Source organism: Ictalurus punctatus, chromosome 15 (assembly GCF_001660625.3).
Source record: "Ictalurus punctatus breed USDA103 chromosome 15, Coco_2.0, whole genome shotgun sequence".
NCBI lineage: Eukaryota > Metazoa > Chordata > Actinopteri > Siluriformes > Ictaluridae > Ictalurus > Ictalurus punctatus.
In genome coordinates this window covers 17,086,093-17,110,013 of record NC_030430.2, presented here as the reverse complement: position 1 = coordinate 17,110,013, position 23,921 = coordinate 17,086,093, and the positions used below count along the sequence as shown (strand labels likewise).

The following is a 23,921-nucleotide window of genomic DNA, read 5'->3' as shown; positions in this document are numbered from 1 at the left end:
GTTCTGAGCTATCCTATCTTATGAAAAAAAAACATGAGAAAATAGTCAATTTTTGTCAAGATTTCTACACCTACACTCATAGAAAACTGTTCTTTAAGGGCCATTTAATTACTTACACGGTATTAGTTTCCTTGAAGGGTTTTACATGGAGTATCAATGAAACTACGGTGTGTACTACATAACTGTGTTTGCTGGACATAGCTGAACGCATTAATAAGTTCACTTAATAAGTAAAAAGCATGTCAACAGAATGGAAACTTCTTGCCGATTCATTCAAATGTCGCTACACCAGATGTTAGAACTTGCCTTGGTCAGATCTCAGGTTCCAAGACAGACAGCTTGTAAAATTGCAGTGCACACATGTACTACTAGCAGAGCCAGGATTTGTTCTACTATAATTATGCTGGCTATTTAACATGAACACTAGGTGCAGTCTGACAATGTCAGACATATAATTACGCTTTCAGCTGATGTTCCTTCGGAAGCAGACCAACTTTTTTCAACACCTGATGCCCTTTATGGTTAGTCTTCGGTCTGCGTTCTATTCAAAGTGCCACCAAGTGAAAGGAGACACAACATACAGCGGGGGAAATAAGTACAAAACGCCTCAACATTTTTTTCACTAAATATATTTCCAATGAAGTTTTACACATGAAATTTTCACCAGACTTTGGTATTAACTCAAGAAATCCACACATATAAAGAAATCCAAACATTAAAGTACAAAAATTAAGTTATGTGTAATAAAGAGGAATGACACAGGAAAAAGTATTGAACACACTAACTGAAATTTCTTTAATATTTAGTGGAGAAGCCTTTGTTTGTAGTGACAGCTTCAAGACGCTTCCTGTAAGAAGAAGTTAATCAGCTGCAATAGTCAGGTGTGATTTTGGCCCATTCTTCTAAACATATTGTCTTTAAATCTTGTTCAATTGGATTCAAGTCAGGTGATTGATATTTTCCCCTCTGAAACCAATTGAAAGTTTCCTTTGCTGAATGCTTTTGATCGTTGTCCTGCTGGAACATCCACCCACGTCTCATCTTCATCATCCTGGTGGATGGCAGCAGATTCTTCTCAAGAATCTCCCGGTAAAGGCCTCCATTCATCGTTCCTTCAATTATATGAAGTCTGTCAGTACCATGCAATTAAAAACCGCCCCACACCATGATGCTTCCACCTCCAAACTTCACTGTTGTTATAGTGTTTTAAGAGTGATTTGCAGTGCCATTTCTTCTCCAAACATGGTGTGTGGTATGAGTCAAAAAGTTAAATTTTGCTCTCATCTGACCAGACTACACTCTCCCAGTATTTCATAGGCTTGTCCAAATGAGTTGTAGCAAAGTTTAAATGAGCTTCGACATGCCTTTTCTTTAGTAATGGAGTCTTGCGGGGTGAGCGTGCATAGAGGCCATGGTGGTGGAGTGCATTGCCTATTGTTTTCTCTGTGACGATGGTACCTGCTGCCTTCAAGTGTTTCTGGAGCTCTTTCCAATGGTCCTTGGCTCTTGGGCTACTCTTCTGACTGTTGTTCTGACTCCCTGGTCAGAAATCTTGCGAGGAGCTCCTGTGGATGGCTGGTAGCTGACTGAGTGATGTTGCTTCCACTTGCGGAATTGGAATTCCACATTGGCCCCAATGGTGCTACCTGGAAGATTCAAAAGTTTTGAAATAGGTCTGTATCCGATTCCATCAATATGTTTTGCAACAATAAGGTTTTGAAGGTCTTGGGAGAGCTCTTTGCTTTTACCCATCATGAGATGTTTCTTGTGTGACACATTGGTAATGAAAAGTTTTTTTTACAGACCATCGCTTTACTAACACAGCAGATATTAATTTCCACAGATTAAGAGGTATAATTACTTTCTAATTACTTCAGCTGGTTCCTTGCCTTACCTTGCCTTGGAGAACTGCTTTTCCTTAGCGTGTTCAATACTTTTTTCCTGTGTCATTCCACTTTATTACATATAACTTTATTTATGGACTTTAATGTTGTGAATTTTTTATATTTGTAGATTTCTTGAGTTAATACTGATGCCTAGTGAAAATTTCATGTGAATAGCCTCATTGGAAATATATTTACTGAAAAAAATGTTGATGCGTTCAATACTTATTTCCCCTGTTGTATCAATATGATTTCAAACCAAAGTGTACTGACCTTCAGACCTACACTAAAGGTCTGATATATACATACAAAAACACAGAGTAAGCCATCCTGTGTTTAGAAGGTTGTAATTGCATTCTTTTCAAAGGATGTCATGGCAGCCTCTTGCATATTACAATCTTCACCCTCCATCGCGATCTCCACTTTGTTCCTCTTAGCAAACAGCTTGCTGATCTCCAAGAAGGTGGAACCCTTGGTTTCTGGGATGACCACCCAAATGTAGATGAACGTGGCAAGGCAGATGGAAGCAAAGATGAGGAAGCTGTAGTCCCCCAGGCCTTTCTGTAGAAAGCACACATGGAAAACATAAGGAATGCGGTCCTGCTCATTAGGTGTTGTGTTGACTATTATGAGGTCCTATGGATGTATTCAATCAGAGACCATAAAACTCTCAAACAAGACTGGAGAGAATTCAAACTACCAATTACCAGTGAATTTACTTAAAATAATCAAAGATTTGACCAATTCAGGTACTTCTTAGATATAATCAAAACAGTATCTTTAGTGTGTTTGCGTTTTGAATTGTGGGTGAACTCTGACCTCTAGAAAGGGGAACACCAGGCCTACGGTGAAGTTTGAAAGCCAGTGCACAGAGCCTGCCACCATAAAAGCTGCAGGTCTTGAGGACTGGCGGAAAATCTCAGTTGTAATCACGGTAGGAATTGGACCTGTAGGAGAAAGTAACCACCAGAAGCCTTTTACTTAAATGTCAGAACACTTTTTTTTTTAGAAGCAATGTTCACCAAGAAAGCAAATGACTGAATTTAAGAGTCAGTTTTATGTTTGTCATGCAATGACACTTACTATCCAAAAAGGAGGCTTTAAACAAAATTAACTGAGAAGCACTGCATTAAATGAGATCAAATTTGCACTTACTTGGGCCTATGGCGTGGCCAATGACATAAATGATGACACAGGCGATGCTGACATAGGGCATCCAGTGCAGGCTCTCCTAGGATAGTCCAGCAGACGATTAATGCACTGTAACTTTTTCACATTTATGAACATCCTTCTGACACTGACTAGACAAAGAACTGCTGCAACAGCATATTCTCCCTCCTAGTTCCAGGTCTCTATTTATGACATCTATCACACTCCACTAATGATATTTATTAGAGTGCTGAGCCCTCAGGCACTTACAATGAATTGAAAATGATTTTGAGTGTTATACTAGGAGATTAGTGTTATGGGCTGTACCTGCAGACTGAGAGCTACAGTGAGGACCACACAGGCTACACAGCAGATCCCGAACCCAATCAGAAGAAGCAGCTTCCTGCCAGCGGCTTCCACTATAAACACCTGTTCAATGCCAAAACACACTCATGAATGACAAGTCATGTGGAACAGCTTGGTCATGGTTTGATTAAGCACTTACTGCAACAATGCTCATGAAGACATTCACAGCCCCTGTTCCAACAGTCACATACTGAATGTCGTTCTCTTTCACTCCGGCTGAAGAAAAGATGCTGTCCGCATAGTAATAAATCTGCGGATAGACGGGATTCAATCTCAGTAAAGTCACATATTAAACCAGCTGCAACAAAACCATACTGGCGTGCATTAAAAGCACATGGAAAGATGTAACAGGAAAGAATGGCGTTCTGAGCAGCTTGCAGTCTGTGTGGCGGGGCTTACAGCGTTCACTCCTGACAACTGCTGGCCCATGTTCATGAAGATTATGGACAACAGCTGCCAGCGCAGAGAGCGGAAGGTGAAGAGCTTGAACACAGAAAGCTGGCCCTCAGCTCTTTCTGACTGCTCTTCAAGTCGCATCTCTGTCATCTCCTCTTCTACATCCTTCCATCCTCTCAGACGCTGCAGTGCTGCAACACAGCACAGCACTCTTTATTCTATGTAAGGTTTGACATTATTTAGCTGATAGAGACATGAAGGAAATTAAATGTTGTAAAAATTTGTAAGCATGTAATACATTTGCACTGTGGTGGATGTTAAGCCTTTTCCAAAAATCATTCCACTGACTGAATATATGTAGATTGAACCAATTATTCAACTTTTCCTTTGGGGGAACCCTTAGAGGTTCTATATAGAATCCTACCCAGTGGGGGTTCAACCCCCTATAGATGAAAGTGGGGCACCACCATATATATTAGAGTTTCAAATAAAGTCCTAATTACCACCTCCATAAACTACATATTTCATACTAATTACCTTACAAATGTAATCGTGGGGCAGTGAGCTCACTACTCCCATTTAGCTCCATAGAGTAATTATTGCACCTAGTGGTCAAAATGGGAACTAACAAGCGCTAATAGAAGTCCACTGGGCAGGAATTATGCTGCCCCATGTTTGTACGTGAAGCCGTAGACAGAACAGTTAATAACCACGTTGCCGGATTGAACTAGTTGAAAAATACTCTATGGTCGCCAAGATATCGTTTTATGGCAAATAATCTGTATTAAATAAATGGTGTGTCAATGGTGTACAAAACCATTTCTATTGTAAAATATATTACAAAGATTTGGAGAAGGAAAGGTGGGATTATGGAGTGGATATCAGCAATGTGTGTGTACCACAGTGACCTTGTTTCCCATGCAAACATTGAGAAAAAGAAGAAAAATGTGTCTTGCTGTTTGAATACTCCAAATTTTCTGGGATAGTTTCAGGTGTTTTGTGTGGTTTTTGAGATATAGGTGGGCTGAAAATGTTGCTGAAACTAAATAAACTATTCAACTGCCCATTCAAAGACTATTCAAATTTATTAGATCACATCCTTCTCTACTTCATGTCAGAAAAAAACCCCAACTGTACCAGTCCTGGCATTATTGTCATCACCCCTCTGAATGAGCATGTAGCGGGGACTCTCAGGGAAGAAGGGCAACAGAAGCAGCTCAATGAGGGCAGGAATGCCAGTGAGACCCAGCATGATAGGCCAGCCTACAGAAAGGACAGAACACCAAGTTGTCTTCATCAATATCTGGCTAGCACTCCTCTATACATAATCCACATAATATTTATGTTAGACAGCAGTAATGATAATATAACAATGGCCCAGATCCATGAAAACTGAGTGGGAGATCTATATCAGAGAATTTGTTAAGCTTGCAAAACTAGGAAATTTAATTTGATCCGCTATTATATCTACCGTACCCCATATTATATCTTGCAATGGAAAATACTCATTGTATTATAATAATTTATTCAGTTACATTTACTTATGTAGTAGAGGTTTCTATCCATTACCGTAATTTGATTTAATAATCTACTAGAGAAAAATCTTAACCGCTTGTGTATCTACTTTACCTTCAGCGTTGCCAAGAATATTTCGGATACCAAACACCTGGGCAGTGAGGATGCCTACAGTAATGAAAAGCTGAGGCACGATCCCGATAGCTCCTCTCAGGTTCCTTGGGGCCAGTTCTCCCAAATACATTGGCACCACATTGGATGAAAGGCCTGGAAAAAAGGCATAAAAACTTTATGTTGTCATAAACAATAGCAATTTAATATGTATCAGTGAGTACAGATGTACCCACCAGCACAGATGCCCACTAAGAAGCGGCCCACGATAATGATCTCAAAAGAGCCTAGCACCTCACTCACACCCATCATTATAGCAGGAACGATTGAGAAGATGTTGTTGAACAGCAAGGTCCCTTTCCTATGAACAAATATGACAGTATGATGGTGTAACCATGTTACTTCATATAGAGCTCACATTCTACAAATAAAATGTACATTTTTTAGCTGATAAAACATTAAGTTAATCATATTTTCAATGTTAAAAATAACTTTTATTACTTATCTAAAACTGTTAGATTACTTTTGTTTTAAAAGCCTACCAGCTTGAAAATATAATTCAGTGTCTGAAAATTTGCTGGTCATATATATGACTAGCGCTACTTTGTTTGCTAATGAATTAACCAGAAATAAAATATAAGGTAAATAGACGATATTTACCATTAGCTAGGATTAGACTTGCTGCATAGATAATTATCTTAGCTACTTGTCATTTAATGGAGGGTGAAGATCCAGTTGCAGTTAAAGGCTTTAATGAGAGGCGGGCAGACAAATCCAAATCGAGTAACAAAAACATGGTCAAAAAACAGGCACAGAGTCAGGTGACCAGCAAACAGGCAAAACTAGGCGCAACAAGAATCAAACACAAGAACAAAACAGGATTAAAAAAAACATGAAACGAAGAACAGGGATCAAATGCTTAGTCAATCAAAAATCAAATAACAGGCTGAGGTCAGGCGATCTGCAAACAGGATATACTTTTTCCTCATAAAAATAGTGCATACTTTTAGTACATAGTATAAGTAGGCGAATTGGGATTCAGCCAAAGTCAAAGTCAAGGTCAAGGTCAAACTGGGGAAATATGTAGTAAAGATAAATGGGCTTGGTAACGTCAGAAACACAGGTAAGCTGAGCGTGTACTTCACCCCGAACAAGGAGACATGAGGGTTATAAATACACAAACTTATCAAGGGCAAACTGAACACCGGTGAGAATGAATATGACACATAAGGGAGACAACCAATGACAAAACAAGGGAGGAGACAGGACAAGAATCAAAACAAAACATGTGGCCAAATAAACAAAGATATGACAATACAAAAGTGCATGCTGTTGCACTACGGGCAAAGAATGCATCTGGGAGCACTCTGTGCGAGGGGGAAATACCTGACGCTACTCTAATTAATGCCAGTCTAATCTGGCATTAGTAAAGATTAAAGACAGGCTAACTTAGTTAAATACAGCCAGTTAACTTGAGCAAATTTTTTTATTTACTTCAACATGCTTTTTCAAAGTAGATGGAGTTCATGCCTTCTATGGAAGCAAAGGATAGCTTCATAATTTTCTGTATTTGCTTACTCTAGCGTATTGAAATATTCTACTGAGGTAATGTCAATGATTAGAATGATTATATGCTATAAAATCATTAGAAGCTTATAATGAATTAGGAGCTGATTAGAAGCTGAAAGGATGAGATGCTAATCTGAGCCAATTAGATTGATATATAGCATATAGTCATGGCTAGATGAGGGAAGAAGTGACCATTGAGATTTGTAACGAACACTTTGAAGGTATTCAATACAAATGTAAGGTGTAAAAGTATTTTTTGTCAGAAATAATAGTAAGTACAAGTATTCAATTTCACTAATATTCAAGTAAAGTATAAATACGCCAAAATAATACTTAAGTATTATGTCCAAACGTTTGTGGAAATGTGATCATCACAACCATATGTGATTCTTCCCCAAACTGTTGCCACAAAGTTGGAAGCACACAATTAGAGGACGTCTTTGTATGCTGTGGCTTTACATTTTCCCTTCACTGGAACTAAAAGAGGCCCAAACCTGACCAGCATGAGAATGCCCCTGTGCACAATGCGAGGTCATGATTTGCCAAGGTTGGACTGGAAGAACGTGAGTAGGCTGCACAGAGCCCTGACCCCAACCACCCTTGGGATGAACTGGAACATGGACTACGTCCCAGACCTTCTCACCTGACATCAGTGTCTGACCTCACTAATGCTCTTGTGGCTGAATGAGCACAAATCTTAACAGCCACATTCCAAAATGTAGTGAAGCCTTCCCAGAAGTGTAGAGGTTATTATAACAGCAAATGGGGACTAAATCTGGAATATGATGTTAAGTAAACACATACAAGTGTTTGCTTAATGGTCAGGTTTCCACAAACTTTTGGTCATATAGTATATATTAACAAAGTACAATTTCTTAGTAACTAAGTATTTGATGCAATATTGTCCTCATTTAAATGTGAAGTATAGTACACCAAAAACTGTGATATTTTGTTGTATGGTTATAAGACTATCATGGTTTTTATAACATTTCACTTTGATAGCAGAATTCCATCAGGTAAATTAGAGTACACTTTTAAAAGAATGGTTAAATGTAGAATGATTAATGGTTCAGTTTGTCCCTCTGGTAGAACTATGTCCAGAAGAGACGATTCCAAGTAGAACCCTAGGAAGCTAAAAATCCTCAACTATACAAGGAAACCTCTTTTCTTAAGAGTGTGCAATAAGTAAACTTGCAGAATATCATTGTTATGACCTCAGGAGAAAAGACATGAGAAAATAAACATGTCACTAAGGGAACAAAAATGTTATTCAAGGATTTGTTTGATAGTTGAGGGTCCTTTGGTTCCTAATAGGGTTCTACTTTGAACCCTGTCTGATAGGAGACAGACAAAAAAAAAAAAAACCCTTAAGAATTATAGATTTTTTTTTTAGTCTAAGCATTATGTGAATTAAAAGATCTGGTTACCTTCCTAAATTATTGACCAGTGGTGCCACCATGAGAGAGCCGAAGAACCCCCCCAGTGGATACACAGACACAGTCAGAGACCACAGCAGAGTTAACAGACTTTCGGTGACTGTGCTGTTGCGACTCTCGGACACATTGGTGTAGAACATCTGCATGTCCTGAAAATCCATTTATTTGCATGCATTGGATTACACTGGACTACAAATACCAATACACACAGATAGTAAATATGTAAACTCAGAACCAGTACCCGGGCTGGAGAGTTGATAACAGCTACATTGTAGCCATACTGAAAAGACGAGCCAAATGCAGAGATCAGGGTGGCAAAAGCCAACAGCAGAGTAAGTTTCTGGAAGAGAAGCACTTGTTTAAAAAAAGCTTCCAATTAAACTACACAACTTTGACAGATCATGTATAAAAATGCTCTAAAGCACAACACAAAGGCTCAGAGACACAGTCATAGGTTTACAGAGTGGCTCAAGCAATAATTATGAGGTCTTCTTTGGTTGCAACATGAGACACAAATAAAGAAAGTAACATATGTGATAATAACAAGTGACTCACCCCTTTTCTTTCCCCCAGGTTCTCCATATGGATGTCTTTTGACAGTGACAAAGACAGTGACAATGTGTTTTAAATAACTCCTAATATAAGCTCTGATCATGAGATAAATGCATGCAGTTTTTTTTTTTTTAAAAATGCACTTTGGACATTGCGTCACTGCTTGGGTGCTATTACAGACTTACTGATCACTGATAAATGCCCTGTGAACACCGCAATAAAGTTACAAGCTTGTTGTGAGACCTATCCATGATAACATGACAATGAATAATAATAGTAGTAATTAAAAAATCTCAGAATATCACTCATTTTTAGTTTCAATTTTGAGTAAAACAAATATATAATTATTTTGTTGTTCATTTATGAATCAAAATGGTGTAGCCCTTTATCTGAAGCCTACAGTAGTAAGAGAGGATAAAAGGTTTTGTCTAACTTTGTGTACTGCCTTTCTTTAATAGATTGTGTAAAAAAAAGAACAAACAGACAGAGCACTCGATAATCTTCTTGCTTTCATCTAAAAGTACATCTATGTGCTGATTGTTCCTTGATAGATCTAGCTGATGCTATCTATACAGGTAAATTAACTTTGTATTGAACCAGGTACACATTTTGTAGGCTTCAAATAAGTCCTGCTTTTTCTGATTCATTCACTAATCTGATGCAAAATCAGACTTTCCCAACCCTGACCTTATTCTGTCTTTGCCTGAAGAGAGCAATGCAAGCTCGGCTGACAGCTGAAGCGTGTAGGCAGTGTAAAGGCTTTTCGTCTGACATGGCGAGAGAGGAAACACTGAAGGCTGTTTGGAACTGGTTCGAATCTTTTGTCAGGTCTGGTTTAACCCCCTAACTTTGATCACTGTAACAAGCAGTTGGCAGGAAAAGGAGGTCATGAACAGGCCATTTCCACTACCTTTGGGGCAGTTTCTAAAAGAAACCATTCTTGTCTGAGTAGGTCTTATTTCTCCTGGTGTGGAAGGTGGATACTGAATATGCAAAGCACACCAGCTCCCCCTACAGACATTAATGTAGATGACTTTGAGAGTCACTGGAAATGTATAGATCTATATAGCATCTTACTGGCTGGCACTGTGACGCCATGACTCAGACTCATATTTCTGCAGTTTCTGCACTGGCTAAAGGAAGCACACATAGTCTATTATCATAAATTTGAATCAAGCCTGCAAATTTTAGTTTAACCTCATATTGCATCCTGGATTATTATAGCTTTCATTGCTTTTAGGCAGTTGGGAATCATTTATATTACTACTTATGTTACAATAAAATAAAGAAATAATGTATCATACTTATTTATCCCTCGTACACTGTGTGCTTGTGCTCTCTTTACACACTGTGCAAACTCTTAATGAACACATCTACTGTTCCCTATTTCACACACACTCGCACAACAATGGTAGCCAGGTAACCAAAGGTCATTATCATCTGTCCACATGAGATATATGACCTCTGGTTTTCATATACAAAAGAATGTAAAGAGCTCCTGGAAGGGGTAACAAAAGGATTTCTCAATGTCAGGAGATACAGAAAAACCTTTAACGCAGTGTAGAGTAGGGTTTTTATGAGCAATTCACAATGTAGGTGTCTTCTGATGATAATAACAGTGATGCAATTCTTGTGGATTTACTAACCAGCATTGTTACGGGTGGCTTTGGCTCAGGTACTAGAGCAGGTTGTCCACTAATCGTAAGGTTGGTGGTTCGATTCCTGGCCCAGATGACTCCACATGCCGAAGTGTCCTTGGGCAAGACACTGAACCCTAAGTTGCTCCCGATGGCAAGTTAGCGCCTTGCATGGCAGCTCTGCTACCATTGGTGTGTGAGTGTGTGTGTGAGAATGGGTGAATGAGAACCAGTGTAAAGCGCTTTGTAGAACCGTTAAGATTAAAAGCACTATATAAGTGCAGACCATTTATCCAGCTGGACTGCCTAACCAGCATTATTTAACATTATCCACTTTTGGTAGGATTGTAGACAGATTCTCCAAACAGAAATGTGTGAACTAGTAGCATGACCACTGTTTCAGCATACAGTTGAGTACAAATGTTTGCACCTGTGTACTTCATCAAGATGAAACAAAAATGTTTAATGTGAACAGGAGTTCTTTCATTATCAAGTGATCAAAATGGTCTGAAAAAAGATATCTTAAGATATTAATTGTTCAGGGGAACAGTGGCTTAATGGTTAGCTCATTTGCTTATTTGCCTCGTACCTCCGGGGTCGAATCCTGCCTCCATCCTGTGTGCATGGAGATTGCATATTCGCCCTGTGCTTTGGGGTTTCCTCCTGGTTTCCTCGCCCAGTCCAAAGACATGTGTTGTAGGCTGATTGGCATTTCCAGATTGTCCGTATTGTGTGAATGTGTGAGCGATTGTGCCCTGCAATGGGTTGGCACCCCATCTATTCTATCCTCTGCCTTGCCCTCCCACCTGGGATAGGGTCCAGGCTCCCCCACGACACTGTGTAGGATAGGCGGTATGGAAAATGGATGGATGGATATTAATGGTTCATTAATGGTTCATTCAGTCATCTTCAGTAACCACTTTGTCAGGGTTGCAGTGGATCTGGAGCCCATCTTAGGAACACTGATGCAAATCCATCACAAGGAATGATGCGTGCACACACTGGTATGTTTTTGGGAGGTGGGAGGAAACCAGTGAACCTTTAGGAAACCTACACAAACACAGGGAGAACATGTGCATCTCCACACCGAAGCTGAGAATTAGAATTTTTTTTCTTCTTCACTCATTGGTAGTGTCTTTGTGGCTATATTCCTTTTATGTTATAAAAGTAATATAGCCACATAAATTTATTTTATGAGTTATGGTTTTAATTAATATATACTTTTACACCCGTTTCCACTCTGAAAGTCTTGTGATAATTAATTTTCCCACTGAGGAACATAAAAAAACCCTTGAGCTTCCTAGTAAATATTACCACTGAAGACTCGGTTGCTATAATATTTTGGCTGGATATTTTAAGTGGTTATCAATGGGGAAACTAGTGAGACCACACACTTTTTGTGACAATTAAATTAACATGGAATTTCTTTCGTAAATCAACTGTAAAATTTATAAGTTATATGCATATATTTGTTTTATCCAGCAACCAAGGGCGATGCACACTCTTACACCTAGTGTCTACTAGGTGTGTATACCTCAACTTTTCACGATACGATATGATTTTGATTCTTCGATCAATAATGCAATATTTGATGATGTCACAGAATCTGTTACAATCCAGTACAATACTATATGATTTGATGTACGAACCTGAATAATAATAATAATAATAATAATAATAATAATAAATTTATGATTGATGTCTCAATTCATTTCAGTCATTTGCCTTTTAAACTGATGCATCAATCCAAATTGTCCAATCACTGCACCCCTATAATGCATAATGTGTCAGTAGCAGTAATGTTTGAGAGATAAAGTAGCATCTGTTTAAGGCATAGCATCAGAGCCTTTCCTGCCAGTTTTACCAATTCTGGATGGGACTTGTCCATAAAAGTCTTTTCTAACCCCCTTTATAAACACATTTTAATTAATCAGTAATTCTCACTGGTCTGGAAATGTTCTTTTTAACCTTCAAGCAGTGGTGCTCTATGGCATCAACTCAAGCAGCTGTCATTGCATAATCAACAATCTACTATCTGAATAAAGAAGTTGTGGTAATGTATTTTACCTCTGTGCTTTGCGCCTAGCTCCCCTGTCGCAGACTTAATGAATTAAGTGGGCAGACAGCCAAAACACCAAGAGGGAAAGTACAAGAACTCTAGAAGAGTGTGTATTGAATGACATAATTCGCTGGGTGTAGAAAGCTGCCAAAACACTGTGCTCATGCCAGTACAAAGGAATGATTCCTTGTACAGCATCTCAACAATTATTATTGTAGAATGTGCCTCTGTTAAGAGTTTATAGGGCTTAGATTCACAATTAATCAGTGTACCTCTGCATTTACATTACATCAGTACAGTTTTTTTTTTTTTTACGTTTCCATATTATTACAATCAACAGTATATCAAAGTTGAAAATATTTGGAGAGACTCAATTATCATATGCAATTTTCTGGAGATTACACAATTCATAAATTAGTAGAAAAAAAATTATTGCATCAGCACAAGCTTATTCAAGTTGTTCTGATGTTAGAGAGTTTAACCTTAATGGCAGATGGACTAGTAAAGAAAAACAGTTTTTACCCTTGAAAATAGTGTACAAATAACTGAAAACAAGGATCAAATCATTTTCATCTATTATCCGTCATCTCAAGGTCACAATACTATGATACGTGGAACTTGCAAGAATATTAACAATGAACATACAGTCACAGTTTCTCTCCATGAATGTTAATGAATGATCAAATCATTTTCCATCTCTATACATTTACATTTATGGCATTTGGCAGACGGCCTTATCCAGAACGACTTACATTCATCTCATTTATACATTTGAGCAGTTGAGGGTTAAGGGCCTTGCTCAAGGGCCCAGCAGTGGCAGCTTGGCAGTACTGGGATTTCAACTCATGATCTTCTGGGGAAAATGTCCAACGTCATAACCGCTAAGCTACCACTACCCGGATACCACTATAACACCCAGGCCATTTCTGAGGATGTCTGAAGAATTGCTCAGTCGACAGTAGGGGTCTCTGTGCGACTGGGATTGACTCCCTCCTGCAGTGCAGCACTGCAGACTGCCTCATTCCTATTCCTCCCTGAACAACTCATTAATCTTATTGATTGTAGCGTACCTCGTCAGCTTAAACAGGAGGGACTTGGCTCTTTTATTTCTGCAGTGCACGGGACAAACGCTGAGCTGAGGTTTGAAAAGAGTAGTGTGACCACACAGCATGGTCTTTAAAGGCGTTTTTTTATGTGTGGGATGTTCCTCTGCAGTGTCATAAAGCATTAGTATGAGGGAATGTGCACCGTCCAGGAACCGGACACTGAGAGAAAAAAAAAAAGGATAGTGCAAGTTTACAGTATTCAATAAACTGTATTGAGAGCACAACCCTGAGGTGTAGTGATACAGGCTAGGTTAAGGTCAACAGCTCAGTATTAACTGTGCAGCACTGTAGCAAACAAACTGGAGGTGGCTGGGGGAAATGTGATAATGTTGTAATATATGGTGCACACACACAACATGAAAATGAGCCTTAATAAGGGAATTAATATATAACACTTATACATCAATTCATCTTGGTGAATTAGGTTCTAGATCTGCAGAATCTGGAGATTGCTGGATCTGGAATTTATCCTGGGAACACTTGGCACAAGGCAGGAATACACCCTAGATCGGACGCCAGCCCAACACAGGGCACCATGCATACACTCACACGCTGGTTCAGAGGGAAATGAAGAGTTGCTAATCCACCTGCAGGCATGTATAGGAGAATATGCAAAACTCCACACAATCAGTAACCTGAACCCAGGATCAGACCTGGGACCCTAAAGCTAATAGGCAGCAAAAGTATCCTCTGCACCATGCTGCATGATACTGAATATTTTATATTTCTTTAACACAGTAATATTTAATGTTTGCTTATAGACATAATCCATATGTGCACAACTCCAGTCCTAGAGGAGTAGTTTGACGATTTCTCTGCTCCAACATGCTCCAAATAAAATGCTAAATTAATTTTCATGTGAAAAGAGGACTTTGGACCACTGAGCAACGGTCCAGTTCTTTTTTTTTAGTGCAGGTAAGACACATATGCATAAATTAACAAACTTTTCAGAAGGTTGACATTTCTGTATTATAAATTCTTTATTCTAATATTTTGAGATCTGGATTTTTGATTTCCATGAGCTGTAAGCTGGAATCATCAAGATTAAAACAAAATGTGCAAGGAATCTAGAATATATGAAAGCTCCACTTTTCGAAATAAATTACAGAAAAAAATGAACTTTTCCACGATATTCAAATTTTTTGAGATGCACCTGTATGTGTGTGTGTATATATACACACATACACACATATATATACACATATATATAAACACACACACATCAGCCTGACCTTTGAAATGCACAGTTTGTAATATTTTATTATATTTTGTAATATTTGTAATATTTCTGCGCTGCACAATATGCCCCAGTCAGCTGTGATAACTGTAAAGAGCTCAGCCATGAGGCGGTACACTACACAAACTCACAGAAAGGAGCCACCAGGTCCTGAAGTGTGTAGCACTACAAAAATCACCTAATCTCTGTTGCATCCCTTACTACAGAGTTCCAAACTGACTCTGGAAGCAACAACAGCACAAGATTTGTGCATCTGGAGGTTTATGAAATTTTTCATTTAAGGTTTCCATGGCCGAGCAACTGCACACAAGCCTTAGATTCTTATGTGCAATGCCAAATGTGGCTGAAGTGGTGTAACACATGCTGCCACTGAACTCTGGAGCAGTGCAGACTACTTCTCTGGAGTGACGAATCACACTTTATTGTCTGGCTGAACGAATCTGATCTTGGGGGATGCCAAAACGCTACCTACTAGAATGCACAGTGCCAAGAGTAAATTTGATAATGGTCTGGGGTTGTTTTTCAGGGTTTGGACAAGGCCCCTTAGTTCAAGTGAAGGGCAATGTTAATGCTACAGCATACAATAACGTTTTAGACAATTGTATGCTTCCAACTTTGTGGCAGGCCCTTTCCTGTTCCAGCATGACTGTGCCCCTGTCCTCAACAGGAGGTCCATAAAGCCATGGTTTGACAAGTTTGGTGTGGGCACTGGACTACTGATTGCAAGATCACGTGTTCAAATCGTGGCACCGCCAACCTGCTACTGCTGTGCCCTTGAGCAAGGCTCTTAACCATCAACTGCGCAGTTGTATAAATTGATAAATCTAAGTCACTCTGAATAAAGGTGTCTGCCAAGTGCTGTAAATGTAATTGAGGAACTCCAGTGGCCTGCGCAGAGCCCTGACATCACCCTCACTGAACACTGAAATGTTAATTGTGAGCCAGGTCTTCTCATCCAACATCACTGCCCGATCACACAGTCTTCACGCAGTGAAATTACCAAACTATGCTGGACTCTGTCCCTCCTGAACAGGATTTTTACACCACTGATAGCAGTATGTAGATAAGCTCTTGACTAGACCGTTAAATAAATTAATCATAAAACCATAGTTAGCTTATCTCAAGTTAAGTAAACTGTAGCACTGTAGCATAACGTAATATGGTGTTGTTAGTTTCGAGCAATCACAAGACTTGCTTGTCAATAGCTGTTGCTTCAGGAGTAGATTCGGCATGGCACTGTGTCACATGCTTAATGAATTTTTTTTCAAACAGACACTTCCTCTTGTCTGCTCTCTAGCTCTGCCTCTAGCTCCAAGAATGGTAAAAATTAACTTGGAGTTAAAAGTGTTTTTTAGTGAGTTTTACCAGCTACACTAGTACTGGCGTGCACGGTGGCTTAGTGATTAGCATGTTCGCCTCACACCTCCAGGGTTGCGGGTTCGATTCCCACCGTGGCCCTGTGTGTTCGGAGTTTGTACGTTCTCCCCGTGCTGCGGGGGTTTCCTCAGGGTACTCCGGTGTCCTCCCCCAGTCCAAAGACATACATGGTAGGTTGATTGGCATGTCTAAAGTGTCCGTAGAGTATGAATGTGTGTGTGTGTGTGTGACTGTGTGCCCTGCGATGGATTGACACCCTGTCCAAGGTGTACCCCGCCTTGTGCCTCATGCTCCCTGGGATAGGCTCCAGGTTCCCCGTGATCCTGAAAAGGATAAGCGGTATAGAAGATGGATGGATGGATAGACTATTACTGGCTTGGCTGGATATGAAATGTGGAGACTATGATGGACTTAAGGAAGAATTATCAAAGAGGAGCATGATGTTTCAGTGTGCTAACCATCACAAACACAGATAACACAGTGACACTGGAATATGTTCAAATGACTCTTGGTCAGTGTAATTTTACTAAACAAAACTAAAAACAAGAACAAACCATAACAAATTCATAAAAAACAATATTTGCAAATCAATAAAGTGTACTATGCAAAAGCCACAAATTCCCCTTTTTGACTGAATCCTATTCAAATAACACATTTGACTATAAAGATGAATGATCTGGAGCAGTAATGTTTTTCCAGATATCCTGTAGATTTCACCATTACGTTTAATAGAAAACAGTCTGGTTACAGTTAAATAAAAAAAAGACAAGCTACATATCCAACTTTGTTTCAAACACAATGTTAGTCCATTTCAAGGCACTCTGTTCTGGGAGATGTGTTTAGTCAGGTAAATTGGCTGAGGTATTTGAAAAGTGTGTTCACAGTATGTTCAGTGTTTTGGTCACTAAATTATAAATGACCTCTAACCCCTCACATCCCTGAGCTGAAGATTAAGTGGGGAAGAAAAAAAAAAAAAGTGCCAGCATACAAAACGGCACTGCTACATTGTGAATATAAAGCACACTTGGACTCTATGGACTGCAGCATGTGACTGTAGTCTTCTTTAATCCTCGTAGGCAGTCCACACACACACACACACACACACACACACACACACACACACACACACACACTCCTCCGTGTAGAAAGCATGGCGGACTTCACTTTAGTTTATTGACTTTTCCGCAAAAGGACACCTTTCTAGAAGCTGCAGACCTGCTCGATTGAGCGTGGTGCTCCAGCTAAGGTGCTGAAGGTCAACAAGCCACAGGGTTTTCACTTTAACACTTACTACTCCTCATCCCCGCTTTCGTCCACCTCCGTGTGGGACACACTGCGCCCGTCCGTGTGAGAAATTGAGCGTGTGCGAGCTGTGAACTGGGATTGCATGTCTGAGTTGCTCAGTGCGTCATGGCTTCGACAGCACAGCCAAGCCACTAGTCTTGCGCGCACTGGCCGAGTGCACAGAACGAACATGATGCAGTTTGCGGCTCCTTGAAATGTGTTCCCGATTCCCTGCACAAAAAAGCAAAAAAAACAAACAAACAAAGCAGAGCACATTTGAATTTCACCTTCATTTTAACTGTGAATCCTAGAGGTTCACATACTTTTTCCACTCACAGATATGTAATATTATAATAAGTTTATAATAAGTTAAATATTATTAGCGGCTGTGGCTCAGGTGGTAGAGCGGGTTGTCCACTAATCGAAGGGTTGGCGGTTCGATTCCCGGCCCACGTGACTCCACATGCCAAAGTGTCCTTGGGCAAGACACTGAACCCCAAGTTGCTCCCGATGGCATGTTAGCACCTTGCATGGCAGCTCTGCTACCATTGGTGGGTGGTGTGTGTGTGAGAGAATGGGTGAACGAGATAGAGTGTAAAGCGCTTTGTATAAAAGGGCTATATAAGCGAACCATTTATTTACCAAATAATTATAAGTTACCAAGTGTAATATCTTTGTCTCATTTGTTTAATGAGAGAAAGATTGTCTACTTTTATGACTTGATGTTGTTTAATGTCGTATTTATGCAGAAGGGTTCAGAAACTTTCAAGCGCCACTGTATAGAACACGAGGAGGAACTAGTGCTTAAACACAAGTAGGTTCAGTTCTGTGAGGCTAAGCTACATTTACAATCTTCTCCACGATAAAGCTCACTATACCTCAGAACATAACACTTCTTTACAATACATAAACAAAGCCAGTTTTTCTAAATTGTCATGATTTTGTATCATGTTTCGGGTTGTTGTCCTTTTGCAGGGTACAAGCAAAGTAATCTTTGTAGATCACTTTTTTATGGTGAATTGTTTGTATATTTTCTTTTTTGTGCTCAACTTTATACACTTGGATTGCCTTCTACCTCAGTAGTAACTCACACTGGAAAAAAAAACTATTCGAATATGAATAAATCCTGAATTTTTACACAATTTTTATTTGTATTTTATTTGGTGGAGCTGTGTGGCACTTGCTTACGTGTAAGGTGACCAGCACAGGGTTCTGTCCGGCAGGAGAGCGAGAGAGCAGTAGCACGAAGCGGACAGTGCTCCATATGCGCAGTGCGATGAAGATGATGGGGATGAGGGTGAGCTTTCTGTCTGCCATTGCAGGAATTGAGTGGGAAAGTCGGTTACAGGCCAAGATGGGTCGGTACTCTGAGAGGGCAGCATGCTGAAAAGAAAAATGCGAGATGTTTACTACAAATAAGAATCAGCAACTGGAACTGTGAAGCTTTATTTTCCTGGATCTTGAAGCCAGTGTCATGGATTTATGATTGGCTGTCATAAAAGAACACACCCAGTTACTGAAACAATAAAATGAAAATGAATACCAATTTCAGTCAGCTATATGATGAGAGTAAAGCTGGATTTAGCACTGGGTAACTGGTTTATGTGGTGTCATAATACAGAAAATGGGGTGAATTATGAAGCTTGTGTCCAGATACTGCTCTCTACTAAACTCCAATCATCCCATAAAGCAAAATACAAGCAAAAAATTAAGAGCTGATAAAAAAAAAAACCTTAATGTATCGTGCTCAATTTTCCAACTCTTAAGCACATAAGAACAAGAATATGGCAAACCAAAGACGAATGTATAGTACATAAGTAGAAACCCTCACTAGTTCCACATGGTGCAGTATCTATACTGAAAGCACAAGCACAGACAGTTTCACAATGTGACATATCTATAATGAAAACAAAAGCATAGACACCAGTGGCTTACCGCTTTGTGGATGTGCCTCTTAATGAGGATGTAAAGCAAAGGCAGTATCACATAAGCAAGAAGTTCCCATATCTTTCCAGTTAGTAGCATCCACAGCACGTGATCGTCTTCCTCAATGCTGATCCAGCACCATCCGACGGACACCTCGGACGCATCATAGCCAATCTTCTGCATGGACACAGCTGCTACTGTGATGGCCAGGGGAACACCCCAACTATAACAAACAGTATTAGATGAAAACACAGCAGTCGGTTATATAGTGTTGGACAAATTGGTGGTGGCATTTACTAACCTTCGGCTACAGCGCTTCATACAGTTGGATACTCTCATTGCGTTGAAACATGTTAAATAATTTATTGTGAACCTGTTATGTACAGAGTTCTGTCTTGATAGTTTTATAACTTATCTAGACCAATAATAAGGATTTGCCTCATGTGGGGTTTCCTGAGATTTAAACGAAGAAAGACTTACCTGAATAAAATATAGCCACAAGTGGTGATCTGTGGGGTCCAAGCACCCTTCACAAATAGCACCCCAAGTGGCCGGTTCTTGTCAATGCAAATAGTTTAAATCATAAACACTTATGAGATCACAGTTTATCATACTACTCAATGCTAACCTTGTAAAAGGTCTGCTGATTGGCTGCTAGCAGCCATGTCTTTAAATAACACAGTCATCATTAAAAATCCACTTACAGATTGGCACAAAGGCACAGTACACAATTTAAGATCAATCAAAATGTAATTAAATATATAGATCACCAGATTCAAGGTTTGGTTTGAATCGGATTCAGCGCATTTTGAATGACTAAGAATTTGGTTGGTAAACCTGCAGATCAAATCAATAGCAATGTCGATTAATCTATTGAATCTCTGAAACAAATATTTAGAACATGGTGAAGATGTGCCTGCATGTGCCATATATAACAAAATGAGGATGTGAAACTCTGAAGCTCAATGAAACTATCACTCTTACGCAGTGTACAGTTTACGTCTTGGGTCTATTTTAAAAGATGTAGGGGAAGACTGACAGAAATGAAAGAGAAATAACTTATCTAGAATACATAGGGTGTCCCAAAAGTCTCCATACATAAGGGGGGTGGTAACAATGTTTTTTTTTAAGCAAAAATGCACACATACATACATACATACATACATATATACACACACATACATATATACACACACACACATATATACATATATACACACACACACATATATACATATATACACACACACACATATATACATATATACACACACACACATATATATATATATATATATATATATATATATATATATATATATATATATATATATATATATATATATATATATACACACACACATACATACACACATATATATATATACACACACATATACATACACACACATTCCCTAAAATAACCTTTAAGGATGTCTTTGACAAAAGTCAAAGGGGCAGTGGTGGCTCTCGGTGGTTAAAGGCTCTGGGTTACTGATCAAAAGGTCCGGAGTTCAAGCCCCAGCACTACCAAGCTACAATTGTTGGGCCCTTGGGCAAGGCCCTTAACCCTCAATTGCTCAGATGTATAAACGAATGTAATAAATGCAAGTCGCTCTGGATAATTCCGTAAATGTAAAAGAACAGCATACTGAAATCATTCTCATGGCTGGATCTGGAAGCTGTCGCAAGGTTGTGATGGACTTCAACAGGACACACACACACACACAGTTGCCAAACTTATAAACAAATTCAAAAAGAGTGGAAGTGTTGAGGACCAACCGAGAAGTGAACGTCCGTGAACTGGCGTACATAGTCCCCTGCGTATGGAGACTTTTGGGACAGCCTGTAGATTCAGTGGACAGTTTGTTAAGCACACCTTATACAGTAGTGCGCTCAGAAAAAGGGTCCTAATCTAATCTACCTAGAAAGGTGCACGTGTACCTTTAAAACTTTACTTGAAAAGCTAATTACAGTCTAATGATCACATATATCCATACCTACATGTGAAAGATAAATATTAAAAGCTGCAGAAGATAAGGGACTAACCTCAGAGACAAGGAAAGGAACAGATTAGTAGGCCTAACATTTTTTTTCTTCTCTTGCCTAAAAGTATACGGAGTGCACTAGATGTGTCAGGTTGTGCTACAGTGATGCACACCGATGATCAAATACATTTCTGCTAACCAGAAACAGAGGAACAGACTGTAAACAGACTGCAAACACAGGTCACCAAAGTGGGAAGTTGTCGTTTGAATAATAAAGCTCATGTAGCCTGGAAAACAAGCAGCCATGCTACCTGATGAGATGAAAATACAAGACCAAACTGTCGGCTTGTCTCTGACTGGACTGCACGATGAAGATGTACAGGTACACAGCAATGGCCACGGTCCAGAAGAAGGAGCTCGTGTTGGAGAAAGTGGATATAGCTCCTTGAGTGACGCAGTCCCAAGTGTTCGCGTTAAAAACCTTATAAACTCCATAAGAATAGGAGACGGCGGAGAGGAAATCAGCTACAGAGAGGAAGACTAAAAGCTGCCTCGGTGTGGTTCGCAGGTCGGGCCACTTCGCGTACGTGCTCACAACCAGCACAGAGCCCAACGCCGAGAGAGCACACGACAACAACACTACAACCTGCTCATACACAGCCACGTCCGTCTGCTCCAACACCGCCATGACTTCCTCAAACAACTCCCCGGACCGGATTAGGAACTGATTTAATGTGTGAGGAAAGTCAGGCGTCTCCAGGTTACTTGGTTTCGGCGACGCGTTGCAGTGTTTTAACGTACAGGAGGCTTTTCATTCCTGGTGAACTACAAAATGGCCTTCGTTTTATTCTTACACACACACTAATAAATCAGGTCAGGAAAGTTTCGTCACTTGGAAAACCACGAAAGTGTGTGTGTGTTTGTGTGCGAGAGCGAAAGCTTCTCCATGTCACTTTAACTCCTCCCAGTATAAGATATCAACGCTTAATAACCAAACTAAAACTAATGTAGTACAGGGTTCTGTTTTTATTTATTTATTTATTTATTTATTTATTTATTTAAATCTCATATTTGATCAGTCTGCTGAAATAATCTTTCTTTCTTTCCTATGGTTTGATTATTTCTATTTTCGTAGTCTCATAATATTATAAGTAGCCTATTTATATATTCCTTTATATATAAAAGGAATAAACGAAACAATTAACTGCAAATGATTACACTGTATATGTTAATATATTTATTATTGATTATTTAAATAATAATAATAATAATAAAGTTATTCCATATGTAGTAATACCAAGTGGACAGTAGATGGCGTGATAAACCATGAGGCTAAATCAACAGCGCTTTCACAGCGCCGAAGTGAATGTACACAGTAACTGAAGGAGATAAATGTATTACTTTTCATGACTGATTCATTTTAGAGTTATTTAAATGGGAAGAAAATGTAACCATAACTATAAATGTAGTCTATATATATTTTTAAAGACAGACAGTGATTTCCCTGCTGAATAAATAAACAAACAAACAAACATTATAAACCCTTGTAGTGTTTATAATGGGTTTAATGGTTATAATGGGATTTGTATTGGTTTTAATGGAACCTGTAATGGTCCCTGTCGGTCTCTACTGGTAATTTGTTAATTTCTATTGGTGGCATGTTATGTCTAGTGGATAACATTAAGGACCTACGTCCTTAATACTTTCTACTACGTAATGGAAACCATTTGATAATGGCTGATGGTTTGTAATGGTATCTGTAGTGGAAACAATTAGATTTTTTATAATGGTTTCTCTCTCTTTTTTTTTTACTCCAGTGGTCCTACTCTTCTTAGCTTTCAATCCCGAATCACTAAATTGTGTGATGATATTCAGCTAATACAGATGCAGGCTAATTCTGTGAACATTATCAAAATAAAATAAATAAATAAAAGATACTAAACTGTCCCTTTCAGTGTACATCTTTTGTACCTGTATTTCCACATAAGTGAATATAGTGTATGTTTGAAACTCGTTGAACCGACGTAATTGCACCAAAAGCTTCACATAAACATTTACTTTGTAATTTTGGAAATAGTTTGTACGTTAATTATTTTTCCCTAAAGGTGACTAGAACAGATATCTTTTTATTTATTTATTTATTTATTTAATTAATTTTTAAAATTTTTTTTAGATGTAACAAGCAGTTGAACATTGTTTTAATTTAATATCATCTATTCTTGTTACTTTTTAAATTATTTTTAGTAATAAGATGAATACATTTAGTGAACATGGATATGTGCAAATATAGAAATGCAGAAAAAGAAACACAAGAGAAAAGAGGTAGGCTA

At 39.0% G+C, this 23,921-nt stretch overlaps 2 protein-coding genes across 3 annotated transcripts; both read right to left on the bottom strand.

Annotated features, from left to right (window-relative positions):
- Positions 1–2,213: 2,213 nt before the first annotated feature.
- On the bottom strand, positions 2,214–9,115 carry LOC108276125 (solute carrier family 2, facilitated glucose transporter member 5). 2 transcript variants are annotated; one of them, XM_017487522.3, is made up of 12 exons: positions 8,981–9,115; positions 8,667–8,765; positions 8,417–8,574; positions 5,657–5,781; positions 5,424–5,576; positions 4,932–5,057; positions 3,798–3,985; positions 3,538–3,648; positions 3,360–3,461; positions 3,039–3,114; positions 2,703–2,830; positions 2,214–2,444 (listed from the first exon to the last, which is right to left on the bottom strand). In XM_017487522.3, exons 1-12 carry the CDS (start codon positions 9,005–9,007, stop codon positions 2,220–2,222), a joined length of 1,518 nt encoding a protein of 505 aa, XP_017343011.1. In that variant the 5' UTR covers positions 9,008–9,115; the 3' UTR covers positions 2,214–2,219. The 2 variants fall into 2 exon arrangements, with proteins under 2 accessions (XP_017343011.1, XP_053542305.1); XM_053686330.1 differs by lacking the exons at positions 5,657–5,781; positions 8,667–8,765; positions 8,981–9,115 and having other exon boundaries at positions 8,417–8,556.
- A 7,770-nt stretch (positions 9,116–16,885) lies between these two features.
- Positions 16,886–22,526, bottom strand: gpr157 (G protein-coupled receptor 157). Its single transcript, XM_017487523.3, has 4 exons — positions 21,903–22,526; positions 19,613–19,826; positions 18,866–19,060; positions 16,886–17,908 (listed from the first exon to the last, which is right to left on the bottom strand). The coding sequence occupies exons 1-4, from the start codon at positions 22,277–22,279 to the stop codon at positions 17,684–17,686; spliced, it is 1,011 nt and encodes a 336-aa protein (XP_017343012.1). The 5' UTR covers positions 22,280–22,526; the 3' UTR covers positions 16,886–17,683.
- Positions 22,527–23,921: the final 1,395 nt, after the last annotated feature.

Excerpts from the sequence above, each read along its gene's own strand:
- LOC108276125 (XM_017487522.3), bottom strand. The coding sequence starts at position 9,007 with ATGGAGAACCTGGGGGAAAGAAAAGGG. Across the intron at positions 3,462-3,537 it reads TCTTCATGAGCATTGTTGCA|GTGTTTATAGTGGAAGCCGC; the intron begins GTAAGTGCTTAA and ends GGCATTGAACAG. Across the intron at positions 2,831-3,038 it reads TGGCCACGCCATAGGCCCAA|GTCCAATTCCTACCGTGATT; the intron begins GTAAGTGCAAAT and ends TTTCTCCTACAG.
- gpr157 (XM_017487523.3), bottom strand. The coding sequence starts at position 22,279 with ATGGCGGTGTTGGAGCAGACGGACGTGGCTGTGTATGAGCAGGTTGTA. Across the intron at positions 19,827-21,902 it reads TTGTATTTTCATCTCATCAG|TTGGGGTGTTCCCCTGGCCA; the intron begins GTAGCATGGCTG and ends TGTTTGTTATAG. Across the intron at positions 17,909-18,865 it reads CTGTGCTGGTCACCTTACAC|GGAATCGGGAACACATTTCA; the intron begins GTAAGCAAGTGC and ends TTTTTTGTGCAG.